At 42.2% G+C, this 16016-nt stretch overlaps 2 protein-coding genes across 2 annotated transcripts; one reads left to right on the top strand and one right to left on the bottom strand.

Moving 5' to 3' along the window:
* Positions 1–979: 979 nt before the first annotated feature.
* Positions 980–3009, bottom strand: LOC139289656 (adenosine receptor A1-like). The gene is made up of 3 exons (XM_070911261.1): positions 2642–3009; positions 1094–1838; positions 980–1039 (listed from the first exon to the last, which is right to left on the bottom strand). Exons 1-3 carry the CDS (start codon positions 3007–3009, stop codon positions 980–982), a joined length of 1173 nt encoding a protein of 390 aa, XP_070767362.1.
* A 2708-nt stretch (positions 3010–5717) lies between these two features.
* rps19 (ribosomal protein S19) lies at positions 5718–10979 on the top strand. Its single transcript, XM_070911627.1, has 6 exons — positions 5718–5783; positions 6615–6685; positions 6900–7000; positions 8086–8269; positions 9032–9086; positions 10925–10979. Exons 1-6 carry the CDS (start codon positions 5733–5735, stop codon positions 10952–10954), a joined length of 492 nt encoding a protein of 163 aa, XP_070767728.1. The 5' UTR covers positions 5718–5732; the 3' UTR covers positions 10955–10979.
* The last annotated feature ends 5037 nt before the right edge of the window (positions 10980–16016 follow it).

Raw genomic sequence — 16016 nt, forward strand, 5'->3', positions numbered from 1 at the left:
ATCTTGTTTTTTGTTCCCCCTTACCAGATTTGTCAATCAATAATGTGTTCCGGTCAGGGACCTTTTTGGACTGATGCAAGACATACTGTACTCTGTGTATCTTCTGAGTGCATAAAGAGGAAAGCAGGGAAAGACATGGTGAGTGAGAAAATAAATGAAACATAGACATGAGATCTGTAGAAAGAGCTGATCAATCAAATGATCAACCAACAAAAAGAGCGGACAATAAATCTAAACCCAGAGCGGAAGAGCTGCGCTGGGATCATGACAAACAGAAAAAAGACGAGAGAAAATGTGTTGAATGTCATGCCCATGTTCCATGCAGAAAGAGATGGATTTCTCCTTTTTAACTCTATCAGTGATTTGTTACACCATCTCGGTTCAAGATGAACAATCCAATTAGTGTGGAGCAAGGCCCTTTTTATTACAAGAGAGCATCACATTGTATTTACAAGTTTAATCAAAACAGCCATGAAGATTGTGTCATAACCAGGTTAATTATGTTTTCCCTACAATGCTGCGTCCTCTCTGGACCACTGTGTTATTACTGAATGTTTAATTAAACGCTGTCACTCATATATCTACATTACTGGTGGTTGGCTTAGCAGAGACTTAGAACAGGCTTAGAATAAGACCCATAGGAAGAGCAGTCAAAGAAAACAGACATCTGTGAGCAGGATAGTAGTCATCATCTGGAGACTTAATTTTCTCACTGACATTTGGTGTGGGACCTGATAATTAACTGGCCTTTTCATTTGCGAGTTATTCATAACGCCTGTGCACAAGGTTGCTGATTAGTTAAAAAGCCAACAACAAACAGGAATATGCTATTTATTTTTCTTTAGTCTACAAGCCATTTGTTTCAAACACTAGCTTTTTCAATGGAAGGAACATTGTTATAAGAAAATAACTAAACAGCTTGAAGATGATGACAAATGATGACATCATGTTTAAACAGATCTTCCACTTTGTCAAGAATTCAGACCTCTGGGCACACTTTGGCTTTAAGGGAGTGTTTGGCTGAAGACCATGGAGCTGCCTGCACTGCCTCACACAGAGCCATACGGACAGATTTTCCTCTGGACGGGGCTACTGCAGGTGGAAGGTGGGGAACAGAAAGAGGAAAGGATGGCCGTTCTTCCCCAGCTTTTTTCTTAGGAGGAGTGAAGAGGATCTGGGGCACGAGGCTGTACAGCTGGAAGAGGAACATGGCAACAGCATGAGCCCAGGCAGGAAGATTGGTATTGGGGGTGAAAAGCAAAAGAGCGTGGATAATATGGAGCGGCAAGCACAGCAGAACTAAAAGGGAGAGGGACAGAGCCAGGGAACGGACCCGGCGGGAGTCATGTTTCGGGGGGTCTGCATGACTGAAAGGAGTCTTCCTGGGCTTGATGCATAGCAGGTCAAGGTAAATGGCCAGCAGGCAAAGTAAGGGGAGCATGAACACTGTCATCCCATGGACATAGACTAGGAACTGGGGGCTGAGAATGGTGTCAGGGGCGCACACTCCCCAGTGGCTGCTGTGAATCTCAGCGTAGGTGAAGTTGTGCATGTCTTCCACATAAAACTTTGACAGGAAGCCTCCATATGGAAGGTACTTTCCAATGACCTTGCGATCATGGTGGTACCTAGGGGGCGGGTAAGGGGTAAGCTGGGGTAAAGAGGTCGTCCAATTGCCATGCAGCCCGAGGCCAGCTGTGCCCGGACCAGTCCCACCACTTCTCCAGGTGTCGAGGACATCCGAGCCGATGAACTGGGCGAAGGAGCACAGAACAGAGCCCACCCAGCACAGCAGAACCACACACAGAGCTCGTTGACGGGTCATCACTGAGGAGTACCTGGCATTCACAAAGTGGACATTTGAAAGGCATTTATACTAAAACTGCACTCAAATACCCCAAAGAAAGAAATGAACACGAGTAGTTATAAAGTTACAGTCCTACACTAGGAACATTTTCATTTTACAATTAATTTCTGACTTTTGCAAGAGATCTGCTCTAACAGCTGTAATATCTACTAGATGTCAGCAAGCACCTTAATTGACCACAAGTAGTTACTCTTGAAAATAGTTCTGAATTGCACAAAAATCCCATCTTACTTACACCCTCTAGTTAACTGGTTGGTACAATGCAACTGAAGACCATTAAAAAAAGACATAATACTCACTCTCTCCCACTGAAAGGCTGGATTTGTAGGTCACTGTCAATCAAACATCTAAGAGCCCCAGAGCCTATTGATATTTACTCATCCTGTCTCTCACATTGCAGTATAAGTGCATGATAAAAACAGCCTTATGAGCACTGGACAAACAGCATACAATGGCACATCTTGACATGCTTGCTGCTTCTTTTTTCCTTTACCCTTATTGATCTTCTTCCTTTACTGCTGCAAGCACTGTTGAGAGTGTTGTTTGACTCTTGCCACCCACATATTCACCCTCTCCCACATATACAAGAAAGTATTAAAGCATTGTATGTAATTAAAATGTACAATATGTGATGTTTTATTATATTTCAGAGGAAAATATAATATAAGGTATCTAATTGGTATTAATTTGTCCCACATTAATATTTGACAGACACTTTTCCACTTTAACTCACACTGAAGATTTGAAACTAATTTAACCCTTCTCTATACTCACCTGTCTGCTAAGTGATGCTGCAGGTGGGCATCCAGTGTAAGCAGCATCAACAGGAACATGGTGAACTGCCTGACCAGCAGGGGGCAACACACCAAGGTTATGCAGGTGTACAGACACTGGGGGGTTCGCAGGTTGAGTAGCACGGTCACGGGGACCGCGACCGCACCCCCTACAGCCCCCACCCAACCCAGGCACAGCCGCAGACTGCATGAGACACTCCCGAGTTGGGGCCCTGCAGCCTGGGATCTCTCCTGGATATCGACCACTGCACCACCACCACTGACCGCCATGCACAACCTCACACTCACCACAATTACAGATACAGCTAGGATGCACTGGCACAGGGAGTACAGCCAAATGAATTCCATGTCTGGGGGAGATTTAAAAAAAAGTGAGACACAGACACTGATAAAGGCAAAGAATATGTTTGACTGCAGTTTAAAAAGCCATTACTGATAATGATGTGAAAGAGCAAAAATGTAAGAAAATGTATCGATGATTATGCAAATACAATCTCATTCACTCCCACTCTAGTTGCCACTCCTGCCCTATGTTCCCACGTGGCTCTATACGAAACGGTTGCCCCTGCTGCGTTAACTTAGCCTTAACATTGTCAAAGGAATAGTCCAACATAGGGAAAGACAAAGAATAGAGAGAATACAAATGAGAACGGAGTGACAAAGGGTGGAGGAAATCTTGAGGTTAAGCATAGGGGTGTACGTCAGAATAATAAAAACAGTCAGCATGAGAGGAAGAAAGTACAGATGTGGAAGGATAGGGAATGTGATTCAAGTTTGTGCTAGGGGCAGAGAGACGGGCAGGGAGAGAGTAGATATTTTGATAGGTATTGGAGAGCTGTAAACGTGCCTGGAAGAGTGAAAAGGTCAGGCCAGACTTGACAGAACTTCTCCACTGAGGATGTGAGCACCATGCAAACACAGAGTAACAAGCACCAAGCTGGGTGGCAACATACTGTTAACACTCTCTTTTCTCTGGTCTTTGTTTTGTCTCTCTTTTCCCTCTGGCCCACCATGCATCATTTGCACTCTCACACTCTCCGAAACGCAAATAGGCCTAGACATTTATACGTAAATACATGAGCACTGACACTCAATCACACAAGCGCACACTCCCCCAATGAGTAATTTCCAGCAAATGCATTCAAAAATGATTGGCAGCTAATTTTAGTGAATTTTCAAACAATAGTCTCAAATAAAGCGGAGTGGGGGAATATTGAAATAGCAGATTTGCCGCAGCAATATGACACCTGTCCATTCCACATAATTAGTTTGACCTTTTCAGAACACTTGGTGTTAGTCGTCACTTTTCCATAATAATCATGCCAGGCTGAAATAACCTCTTTATACTGCCTCATAATCACTTTACACAGTTGTCTCCTGTCTCACCAGTTGAAGGGCCTCAGCAAAATTGATTTACTGAAGTAATTAATGGAGTTTAATCCACCTTGTGTGAGTTTTCAATTCAAATTGGTGGCTGGTCACTCCCAGACTAATTAATTGCCTTAATTAATCAATTAAGCTCGTTGAATCAACATACAAGCTATAGGGCCAAACCTTTCAGCATGGTCATAGCTTTTCTGAGAGTTGAAAAGTCAGTGGTGCCTGAATGTTGATAATGTTAATAATGCCAGTAGTAAGTTAGGATAAAAAGGTACAGTTACCTGTTGTGAAGCCCTGCGGTGACACAGACACAGAGTTTATACAAAGCTCTATAATCTATCCTCGGTATGACTTGGTTGCCTTTTTATTCCCCCCCAGGATCTCTATCTCTCCCTCTCACCTCTCACTCTAAACCGTCTGCCCCCACTGACAGAATATAAACCTGATTCATAAACCTCTGCTTATCCACCTGCCTTCTATCTCTCCCTCTGTCTCTGCAAACATATCAATTGTGTCAATGTTGGAGCATGGCTGCCCTTTTCATCTGAGATGTGCAAAGGGCAACACCACCTCTGCCAGCCAGGGAAATATGTAAATAAGGTGTACACACACATGCACATATGAGCATGGACATGTACACAAAGATAAGATTTATTCTTTGTTCTCATCGCAAAAACCTTATTTCTCAGATTGTCTTTGATTCGTCCAATTTTCTCTTAATTTGAGAGAGACAAAGGAAAATAAGAGGCAGCTCTTAACTCCAAAGGCGATGTGCTTTTTGATGGGGAAGGCATGAGTTGGAGGTGATATGGATGAGCAGAGATATCAAAGACATTTTACACAGTCTATTTAAAGGCATTGTTCCATGAAACAAAAATAAACAGACAGCACCAGTGTATGAACTATATTGCTAGGAAACGGAGAGAATGCATGCCCCCAATAAAGAATATACCTCTAGGCTTAGGCTATATATCCATGTTATTCCTGTGATCTTAGACTGTTTATTCAATAACACATGATACTCTGCAGCCAACAGAGAAATTGTATAGGCTAAAGCTCAAGAGACAAAGCCTGGAGCTTGAAATTTGGTTGAAAATTGAGTTTTGTGTGCTCAAAATGTTGACTTTACATGCAAATGACCTTAATCGAACTGTAGGGCTGACAGTTATAGCCTGGAAAATGTTCCTATATTTCCAAAAAATCACCCAAGCATATCAGTGTTTATACAAGTCACTCTCCCACTGCCTGCCAAAAGGGCTGAGCTCCAGGCAAGGGCACACTGAGCGCAAATGATGTGGCTCCAGTTCACAAAAACAAAAAAAAATGAGATTAACAAAGTAACTTTTGCCTGCTGCAATTTTAAATACAGTATGTTTGTTGGTTAATTGTGGGCAGGGTAAATACAGATTAGTAGAATCATAATAAGTCAACACTATTACAATAAATGTGCTTCCTGTGTGCCCTCAGATAAAAAATAATGTTTGTGGCACCAGAATATAGGCCTATCTGAAAATAATATATTTGCCCTCTGGGCGATCCGAGGGCGAAAAAGACTATCGACAAATTTGGTCTGTGCTCGTCGAAGTTTTTCTCTGTCACAATTATTTAGTCTGTAGAATGTGATGAGCGGCATTGATGGAAAAAACAACGCTCCGGTCTCGCGTAATGGAACGAGATTTGCCCGTTTTAACATGGGTTGGAAACCCCATTCCACCCTCTTCCCTTCGCTGGCCACAAGCAAGGTAAAGTGCTATTTTCTGTCCGCGATTATAAGACACTAAACTGCTTAAAATCTTTAGCATTTACTCACGAAACATGGTTAGATTGAATTTAACATACACATTAATAAAGAGGTTTAGCGGTGTCTGAGTTTATTTGACTTGTTTATTTGTTTTACAAGGATTTTACTTGAGTGTTGCGCTCATAGTATACGCTAAGGCTGTTAGTAATGGCTGCCCCCATGCTACCTCGTTGAGGCCTGCTAGCTAGTGGCTAGCTGTCCCGATTTAGCTTTCTATTCATTGCTGAAATATAAAGTTAATATGCATTTTGTTGAAACATGTATTGCGTGCAGGGTGTCGGGATCTCGGTGAATTTTCATTTATTAAATACTTGGTGTTCACGACTAAATGGGGCTTCTCTTGAAACTGGTCTGGTAGCTAGTTAATAAGCGCTCGCTCGCCTGCTTCAAGGGAGTCTAACGCCGGTCGAAAGCGTGTAACCGAGAGCCCCCCACACATCACGTATCTGTCTCAATTGTTTACTTGCTTCTTGGATTGTTAAAATCGCATTTCGTGTTTTAGTTAGTTTTCACGTCGCGAGTGAAGTTGAGCGGGTCAGGCATGCCTACTTAATATAGTCAGAGTTGATATCCCCGAAACAACTGATGTCGTTAGTCTTCACTCACGATCTGTGTAACGGTAGACCACGTTATTTCTACCGGACAGAACAGCTTAATTCTAAAGGAATTAAAATTGGATTCACGAATAACGTTATTCAACTCAGTCTATTCCCACTGTATGACAGTAGTTGTGTTAAATGTAACGTTCGTGTGTCTTCCATATCATCTTTAGATGCCAGGTGTCACAGTGAAAGACGTCAACCAGCAGGAGTTTGTCCGTGCCTTGGCGGCATTCCTGAAGAAGTGAGTATTGTATTTTTCCACGCAGATCTTATTCTTGACATTTCAATAGATTATACACCCATTAGTGATCTCAGAGTGATTGTAGTTTTCAGTGGACTTGTTTTACCACAGTGTACCTCGTGTTTAAAGTATGTAGGGCTAACTTACAGAAACTAATAATACAAAGTATTTATGTGTAGTTTAGTTTATGCTGACGCTTCTTGCCTGTTCCCAGGTCAGGAAAGCTGAAGGTACCCGACTGGGTTGACCTCGTCAAGCTGGGTAAGCACAAGGAGCTGGCCCCCAGTGATGAGAACTGGTTCTACATCAGAGCCGGTAAGTAATGTGTTTTTTTATATATGTATACCACAAGTTTGTCTAGCTGATGCTGCCCCCCGAATCACTCTTACTGCATTGACATCACTTAAGGGATATGTAGAAGTTTGTACGTTTCATATGGTAATGGATGCTGTCATAAATACAGCATGGGCTTACTTGTGTTTGTAAGTGCCAGCACAAAACCCTGCTGTGATTTGCTGCTCAATTGAATTGGCCTTAAAGTGGCTTATAAAAAGTATTTGCATTTTCAAGAATGATTGTCAGCCTGTGTAAAGAACATACCTTGGTTCAATGTTTTAGTTTTTCTATTGACGTTTTTGGCTGGAAAGCAAGGGTAGCCCTAGAAATGCGAAAGTCTGACTGATTGAACTTAAACCATTGATCGGTCGATTGTTGGAGTTTCCTCATTGGCTGTTGCCCTTTAAAAATGAATAGGTTTAAACTGTCCTGAACTACATCTTCAGGAGGCTTTTACGGCGACGTGGAGACAATTTTCAAAATGTCCTCTTTGGGCTTTTAAGCTTTGTTAATGCTCGAGAGGTCCTCCACAGATGGCGCACAAAGGCATTAATGCTCAATGCGCTATCCGTTCTCCGAAATGCCATGGGATTTACAAACAAAACATTCTGTGAAGAAGCATGATGTCAACGAGTGTTACCATAGACCAAACATGGCTGCACACTCGTTTTACAGCTTCTCCAATGCAGAGGAAGAATTGTAAACATGTACATACTTAGTCACTGTTTTACAATCCCTGTAAAGAAAGAAATAGTGTCTGGAACAGCACATTCTAATGAAACAAAAATATTTATTTACTCGAATGGAGATCCCCCCCTGTTTTTGAAGCGTTTAAAATCCTTAAGTCACATTAGTACTAAACATTGTTTTACATCAAGTCATGTGCTATTATCAGTATTTGTGGCAATCATGTACTCAACAAGTGCAAGAGGCGTGATGTCACGCTTGCCCTTGGGAACATGCATCGTGCATAAACAAAGCTTAACAGTGAGGCGCGGAGAGTCCTCAATTGCATCCAAGGCACACTGACCATAATAACATCCTCTACTCTTCTGCTCCCACAGCATCCACAGTCCGCCACCTGTACCTCCGTGGAGGTGCTGGTGTTGGCTCCATGACCAAGATCTATGGAAGTCGCCAGAGGAACGGTGTATGTCCTGCCCACTACAGTGTAGGATCCAAGAACGTGGCTCGCAAGGTGCTACAGGCCCTTGAGCTGCTCAAGATGATTGAGAAGGATCCCAATGGGTGTGTACTTCTTACAATTGTATCCACTAGATAAGATCTTAGATTTAAAGCTAGAAATGTTTAATTATTTTGTTGAAGGTAACCCATTTTGAGTGGCAATTAAGTGCCCACAAATGGCACAATTTTTAAAAAACTCCCTGGAAGTAGTTTGTGTAGAGTTTGTGCGTGGACTTCTTATCTGAGTCTTGTTTGGATATGTATGTATTATGCATGTGTTAGTTGGCATGTGCACAAGGCAGTGTCTTTTGACTGGAGTAGTTGACACGCCCCCTCCTACACATGCAGTCACTCATTCTTGGAATAATCTGATACACATAGCCCTCAATTTCCCCTTTGCATTATCACCTTTGCAGGATGTAAAAGACACATTAATGTGATGTTGGAAAACTGAAATCTCTGAATGCATAAGCTTGAATTTTGCTCTGCAAGTCTGAAAAAAATATGTATTCACACTGTAACAAGAGGACTAATTGATTGGCTTGGTTTTCTTTCAGTTCAAGTGGGCAGGAAAATTAAATTCCACTTTAAATTGCCTTTGTTTCAGGGTTGATAATGAGTGATTTTTGCCAATGTGGATGGGTGAAGAATTGATGTGGCTTTCACTGACTGTAATACTGTGGTCAATGTGGCGTAAAGAAGTAATTATTGAAGACATAAGCATTTTGTGTATTGATTTTTGACCAAGTTATATGGGTTGATGTATTCTATTATGCTCCCTCATTTTCCTGTTTTTAAGTTTTTGCTGTTCTCTATTTCCCTCAGTGGTCGCAAACTTACCGCCCAGGGAACCAGAGACCTGGATAGAATTGCTGGCCAGGTGAGAAACTAATGTCTTCACTAATTATTATGCTGGCACACCAAAGTGTTTTGATTATTTGAGTAAAAGTCCAAACAAATCTATACAGCTTTCTGAATTATCTGTGTTTAATACTTGGGTTATTATGCAAGTCGTGGAAGCATCTTTACTTTTTTCCAGAGATTTGAGTACATGCAGTGGATGCAGCGCACTTATCAAAATGCATATAAATTTGTGCCATTGTCTGTAGTGTACCCAAAACCAATGGACCTGTCAGTTCATACTATATATGTATGTTCACTCATACAGTAGTATGTTTAACATAGTCAGTCCCTGTTGAACACATTCACCGTTCCTCGCCATTTCTTCGCCATGCTTCAATTTTTGCTGCTTTACATTGGGTTCAACTTTGGGACCTGTGTACAGAATCAACTGTCAAATAACAAATTGAGCCACACTAAGCTTTATACAGTACATTTAACCTAGTTTCTGTCAAGTTATGTGTAATCTGATTATGGCCATGATTAGTTTGTTAATATGACAGTTTAAATAAGATTATTTCCTAAATGCATCTGAAGTCTGTGCTGTAGGGGTAAACCTCTGGTGGCTGAGGGTTGAATCTCACCTGTGCCTCTACTTGTTTCGTACTGCCACCAATAATGAAGAAACACAAAGGGGGTCAACTTCCCAGTGCTTTAAATGGTAATCATTGTACTGTCAAGCTCTTGTATGTATGCTACCTTGTCCAACCTACTGCTAGAATTGAAATACTCCAGTATCAGGCTCTCCAGCTTTTTCATTGCAACAACATGCTGGCCAGGCAGAGGTTGTTTTCTGTGACTGTGTATGATACACTCTGGCATTTTGTGACGTTCAGACACACTTGGGATGATGCCTTAAGCGTGTGTGATCACAGAAATATCATCCCTTTGCTTTGACGCAACACCTTGTCTGTTGCGGCAGTACACGCCCCCAGTGTCACTTCAACATGCAAGGCTTTTTAAAGCGCTTGTCCTTGGGCAAATTTTCGTCTGCCAGCCAAGTGTGTTATGTGTCTTCTGTGGCACACTGCTGGAATTGTTTGTTGCTTTCACTAAAAAACAAATCGCAGTTGGGCCTTGTCAAAAATCTGGAGAACGGCAGCAGTGTTGTGATAATCCAAGGGTAAAAGGGGTAAACATGAGGAGGGAATTTCATGCTTGGCAAGTCTGCCGTATGGCACCAGTTTTCTCCTTGTTTACCCATGCTAATGAGCAGTATGCAGATGAGCAGACCTGGGCCCAGCCCCGCCTACCTGCTGCACAAAACTGACATGAAGCATGTTGGTGTGGATCCGCTGCCTCCACATGAATCCCCCTTGTGTTTTGTAGTTTCTGATGGCTTTGTAAGAGATTGATGCCTTTTCCCTTGCAAGCGAGATTTCTGCTATGTACCGCCAGTAGGCTATTCATGGTGTTTTTGGCAGCTGGCAACTGGAACACAGTAAACAGTTTCTTTTCCAAACTGTTCACTCTAAAGTCCCCATGAAATTGCATTTTGATAGCATCTTACTCCCTTAAGTTGCACATTTCCTGTTCAAACACAATGTTGTGGTGGGCTTTTTTAATGTGGTGAGAAATTTACAAGTAAACAGTAAACCAATAGAACATTAAGCAGATGGGAAGTTTCATTTGATTGTGATTGATATAAATGACTTTAAATAGTTGGCATCATTTGCCCCAATATGGCAGTGTGATGAAACCATTAAAATACCATTTTTCCACAGCAAATAATTGGTTTTAAATTTGAAGACAACACCTCGTCTGCTGCAGGATTTAACTTGTATATATGCCTCATGTTGTTTTTTTGTTTTTTCACAGGTTGCAGCTGCAAACAAGAAAACTGTTTAATAAATCTTTTTTGGAGAAAGTCAAATGCTGTGTGCTCTTTGTTTATAATGTATCTGAACAATGACGACGAACCTAAGGACATTCATGGTCTGCTCAGTATTTTGAAGTACTCTGCTCATCCTTGTCTGATTTTTAATTGCTTGAATTGGTCTTCAGGCTCATTTCATTGCCGTTGTTCAAGTTAAGCCAATTTCATTAAAAAGGGTAACATAGTTGACCTGATGAGCTATTTTCTGCAAAAGTATGAACAAAGAATTGAGCTTGGTGGAGGAAAGCCAGCTACTGCGTGAAATCAACCATAGCTGCTGTCTGTCTGCCTGGCTTACATCATTTAGTCTGAAGGGCAGCAAATGACCATTAGTTGTAGTTTTTCAGATAGTCTTATCCTCTAACTAGCAAAAGCTCACTACTGGGTGCAGTTTCATCAAGCATTTTGAAAAGGCTTCCTGAGAGCATTTCCACTAGTGAGCCAATGTAGCTTCTCATCAGTGGCCAACGCGTTCTACTGCCACAGTACCACTTGCACTTCCACATTGTATATTTCCTGCTATTGTGTTCATGTATCACATGTAGGTTGTACAGATTGATCCATGATACCATGACAGAATCGTCCAGTTAATGAAGGCAGATGATTACATTTCCATAGGCAACACAGTCGGCAGTTCAACAGTTGGTGAGGAATGATGTCATGATTTAGCTGTTTCATTCAGGGCCACAGTGCCACCTAGAGACTTAAACAATCAACAACAGGTTCTTAAACCAATTTGACAATGTTGCTGCATTGGGCAAGTGTTGTACATTTACTATTTTACGCTACCACTGCCAAGGTAACTGGGATATTTAAACTGACAAGATATTTAAACAAGTCATTTAATGTGTGGGTGATGGGTTGCCTATTTAAAGCAGCTGTGTCTTATTAAAGCTGCCTAAACAGTGAATGAGTTTATGGTGAAATCTAAAACCAGTATTTCCTGAAATGAGAGCATTTTAGATATTTGGTTTTCAGTTTGGTCAAGTTGATACCGTTTCTTGTGCTTTTAGAGACAGACATGCACGTTGGGTTGCACAAAGCCCAATCAGTGAGAGCACTTGGTTGATTTAATTTGGCGGTGCTTTGGAAATCCTGTAGAGGGTGCCAAAGCCTATAGAATATCTATCATGGCTATACATGCACTTTGAGGTGATTGCCTCTGAGATCCATTCAGGGTATTAAAAGTAGTAGCACGTATAAAACTAATAGCATCAGCCCATTTTCAAGGAACACCAAAAGATTCAGCTTTATTATAAATACAGTATTTTAAAAAAGCCTGGCTTTTTACATGTTCAATTTCAGGTGCAGGTTTTAATGGTTACTTGATGTTCTGTTATCAGCAGTTTTTCCTAAATTTGTTTAGCTTAAACATTATGCATAATATAGAACACTCTTTATTGTAACGGCTTCACAAGGTTTCCACAGAGAAATGTAATACGCAGGGCCAATTGACTGTAAAACGTCCAATCTGTCTGCAGTCTCATTTTCAATTGGGACCAGTGGAGCTTCATGTGCCTGCTTTTTTTCGTTCCTCAGCTAGCCTGCAGGCAACAGAGATACAAGCACAACCAAATGTGAAGAGGGGAAAAAGTGCAGTGTATCACGTATATCTGTGTCCCCTTTCAGATAATGCAGATTGCTTTTATATTGTTAACTCAATTGATGACCAGATTTGAAGAATAATAACCAGAAGGCATTGTTTGCTGACAGAGCTGAGCTGTTGTTCAAAGCTCACTGTGCTCACTGTGTGTGTGTGAGAGAGAGAGCAAGCTTATACTTGGTCCTGTGTTTGCAAGATATCGTGTGTCACAGATCCCTGGACAGTGAGCCTGCTGTGTTTGCCAGTCTATCATCCACTGTATCTGTGTGTGTACAGTATGCATAATGCAGCCTGCATCCATCCAACTGAGCTCGTCTTTTTATAATGTCAATCATCATAAACCGTCGCCATCAATTATTCTGCACGTCTCTCAGGAAATATTAATCTCTTGTCTTTTTATGTGCCCCCCTCATTCTCTCTCACTCATCTCCTCTGTCCCTCTTTCTGTCTGTCCTCTGTCCGCCCACTCCCTCCTTTTTTCATTTGAAGACCAGCTGTTCCTGAACACCTGAACCCACCTCTCCCCCTTTTCTCCCTTCATGATCCCTCTTTTTCCTTCTACCCTGTAATTTTGGGAGAGAGAGAGAAGGATAAACATGTCCTTGATTTGTAGAGAGAAATGTGTGGAATCCACCAGAGGAGGTCTGCGATGTTTGTTCGACTTTGCGTGTGTGTGCATGCTCACATATGTGTGCTTTATGTCCATATTTGGTGTTAATAATGTGCGCTGTTTTTCAAGGCAATTTCAACTCCACTCAGTCAATTTGTTGTGCACCGGTTTGTCATTGTGTGCAGTGTAATTATCAGCAGGCGTCACTATAGCAATTACTGTTGGGGAACAATTACCACTGAAACAAATGCACATCCAAGTGGTTTGTCGTGTGTGTGTGTGGAGGTGGCTGCACCTACTCAGTCTTCCAATTCTTTGGCAGCTCAGCTTGATCACGCTGAGAATGGATGCAGACCTGCCTCTCACCTCCCCAGGGCTGGAAACAGCAGATAACTAAGAAATGTCTCTGCTGCACAAGCCTTTCTAAAATAGAACCACTATCAGGAGAGCTCCTACACACACACACACACATTGTCAACCCACAGTTTCATGCCCTGTGGCATGTTTTCCTCAAAAGACTAGACATACCTCAGAAAGTTTCCCAGCATTCCCAGTCTCTGGCATATTGAGTTAACTGAGTTTTCTTGGGAAGGCTGACACAGATCCCATAGAACACGCTTCTGACTTAGCCAAGATAACATCAGCCCTTCCCGTCGTACAAGTCAGTGCTTTCTTATCAAAAGCATGATCCTTTGTTTTTCATTCAGTTTTTTAGACTTTCAAAACCTCAATCTCATTCACTTTTGTGTGTATGTGTGTTGAAAATCAGTTCTGTACTGATCATGATAAGCTCCTTGTGAATGTATTCTGTCGTAAAACTTAAGCCTTAATAAAGTCTTATACAAACCACCACAGCAGACGCAGTGTAGAGGCCACGTACGGTGTGTTTATGCTGTGTGGCGAGGGTCAGCCCTAGTCTACGAGTTTGTTTATAGAAATTAGTCTGAGGCCAAAAGGTCGGTGTTGTTTTTAGTAGAGAGCTGAGCCGCTGCCCTCTGAATTACTAAGTCTGCAAGTGAGAAAACTCCTCAGCTACAAGAAGCCTGGTTTACACACTTATCTCTCCCAGTGGGTGTGCGAAAGCTGATTGATGGATGGGTTCGTGTGTGTGTGTGGGAGAAAGAATAAGTTTGACCTTGCTGACTTCCTGGATAGTTTGAGGGTTTTATACTGTATACATCTGTCTACTGTATGTGTGTTGCTGTTCTTCTGTGTGCTGTCAGCTGTAATCCCTCATCCTGTGTTTGGCTTGAGAGCAGGTGGTGTAAACATACAACGTGCCGCTCAGTCTGCCTGGCACCACAGGGCACTGCAGCACTGCCCCACAGCAGGTGTGTATATGCGAGTGTGTGTGTAGGCGAAACACTCACCATGTGTCAGTGACTTTTGGGTCTCAGTGAGCTTTGTGTGTGTGTGTCTCCTTAGATCGCGAGTCTGAATCCCCTGCACCTGTCACAGAGGGTGGGGTGCAAAGGGAGGATGACAGGGCGCAGAACAGATGCTGTCTACAAAGCCAGCCGAACTGACTGAATTGCACAGTGTGTCTTCTGTATGTGTGTGTGTGTGTGTGTGTGTGTGTGTGTGTCATATTATTACTACGTTGTGCCAGTGTTTGTGTGTGTGCACATTCAGATCAGAGCTTTCATGTCATTCATACTTTGATGCTGCGGCCCTGCGCTTTCTTCAGCACAGAACAAAAGAGTGACAGAGGGAGACAGCCACACACCAGTGTGACACCGAATGGCTGTGGAGATAGTTGACACAGTGACAGACTGAGATAGGAGGAAGTGTGTTTGTAGCTCTGTGCTTCATCATTTCTCTATCTCTCTCAGTCTCCCCCTATCTGTCCATGTGTCTGTGGGAGGGAGGAAAGTGTTTCCAAAGAAATGCCAAGCAGAGGTGTCAGAAACTGACCAAGCCATGTGTGAACTTAACTAACAGAGCAGCGTCACTTACCCAACTCAGTTTCTAGGAAACCAGATTCTCATCACCCACCGCCCTGACAGGTCTCTCTCCTGCGTTAAACTGTAGATTTATTTTCCCAGTTTAGTACATGCATGAGAAGATACTTGAGATCCTCTTTAGCATGCTCCATTTACAGTGATTGGTTGCCTTAACCTTGCACTCTGTGGCCTTTTTGCTGAGTATCATGTCATGTTGGATTTACTGTAAACACGAGCACTTGACTGGAAAACTGTTCACCTCAGGCTCAGGCAGTGACATGTTGGAGAAAACTGATTTTGGGCTAAGATGCCTCCAAATTGTGGTTTAGAGTGTGTTACAAAATCATAAAATCGAATGAAATATATACCTTTAATGATCAAAATGATCAGCTGTCACTATCAATCTTCAAAAAACTGACTGACCCAGACACACTGCATTTTCAGCCATGCTAGTGTCATGGCTCTAGGGATGGCGAGTTGGTCCACCACTTTGGTCCAGACTGAAATAGCTTAACAGCTGTTAGATGAATTGCCATGACATTTTACACAGGCACTCACGGTCCCCAGAGGATGAATCCTATTGACTGAACTCCTGACTTTTCCTCTAGCAAATGAAATATCTCAACACCTGTGGGATGGATTGTCGTGAAATCTACAGCAGATATTCAAGGTCTCCGGAGGATACATTCTAATAACTTTCTTCTAATGCCAAGAGCATGTCATAGTTTGCACTTATCTTGTCAAACATCTCAACTTCTACTGTATGGATTGACACAAAAATGGGTACAGATATCCATGGTGGTGTATCCTGCTGACTTTTACTCTGGGGCCACCATGAGGTTGACTTTTTAAGTTCTGTATTGAAATTATCTTGACAA

This window comes from Enoplosus armatus, chromosome 9 (genome assembly GCF_043641665.1).
Source record: "Enoplosus armatus isolate fEnoArm2 chromosome 9, fEnoArm2.hap1, whole genome shotgun sequence".
In the NCBI taxonomy this organism is placed as follows: Eukaryota; Metazoa; Chordata; class Actinopteri; order Centrarchiformes; family Enoplosidae; genus Enoplosus; species Enoplosus armatus.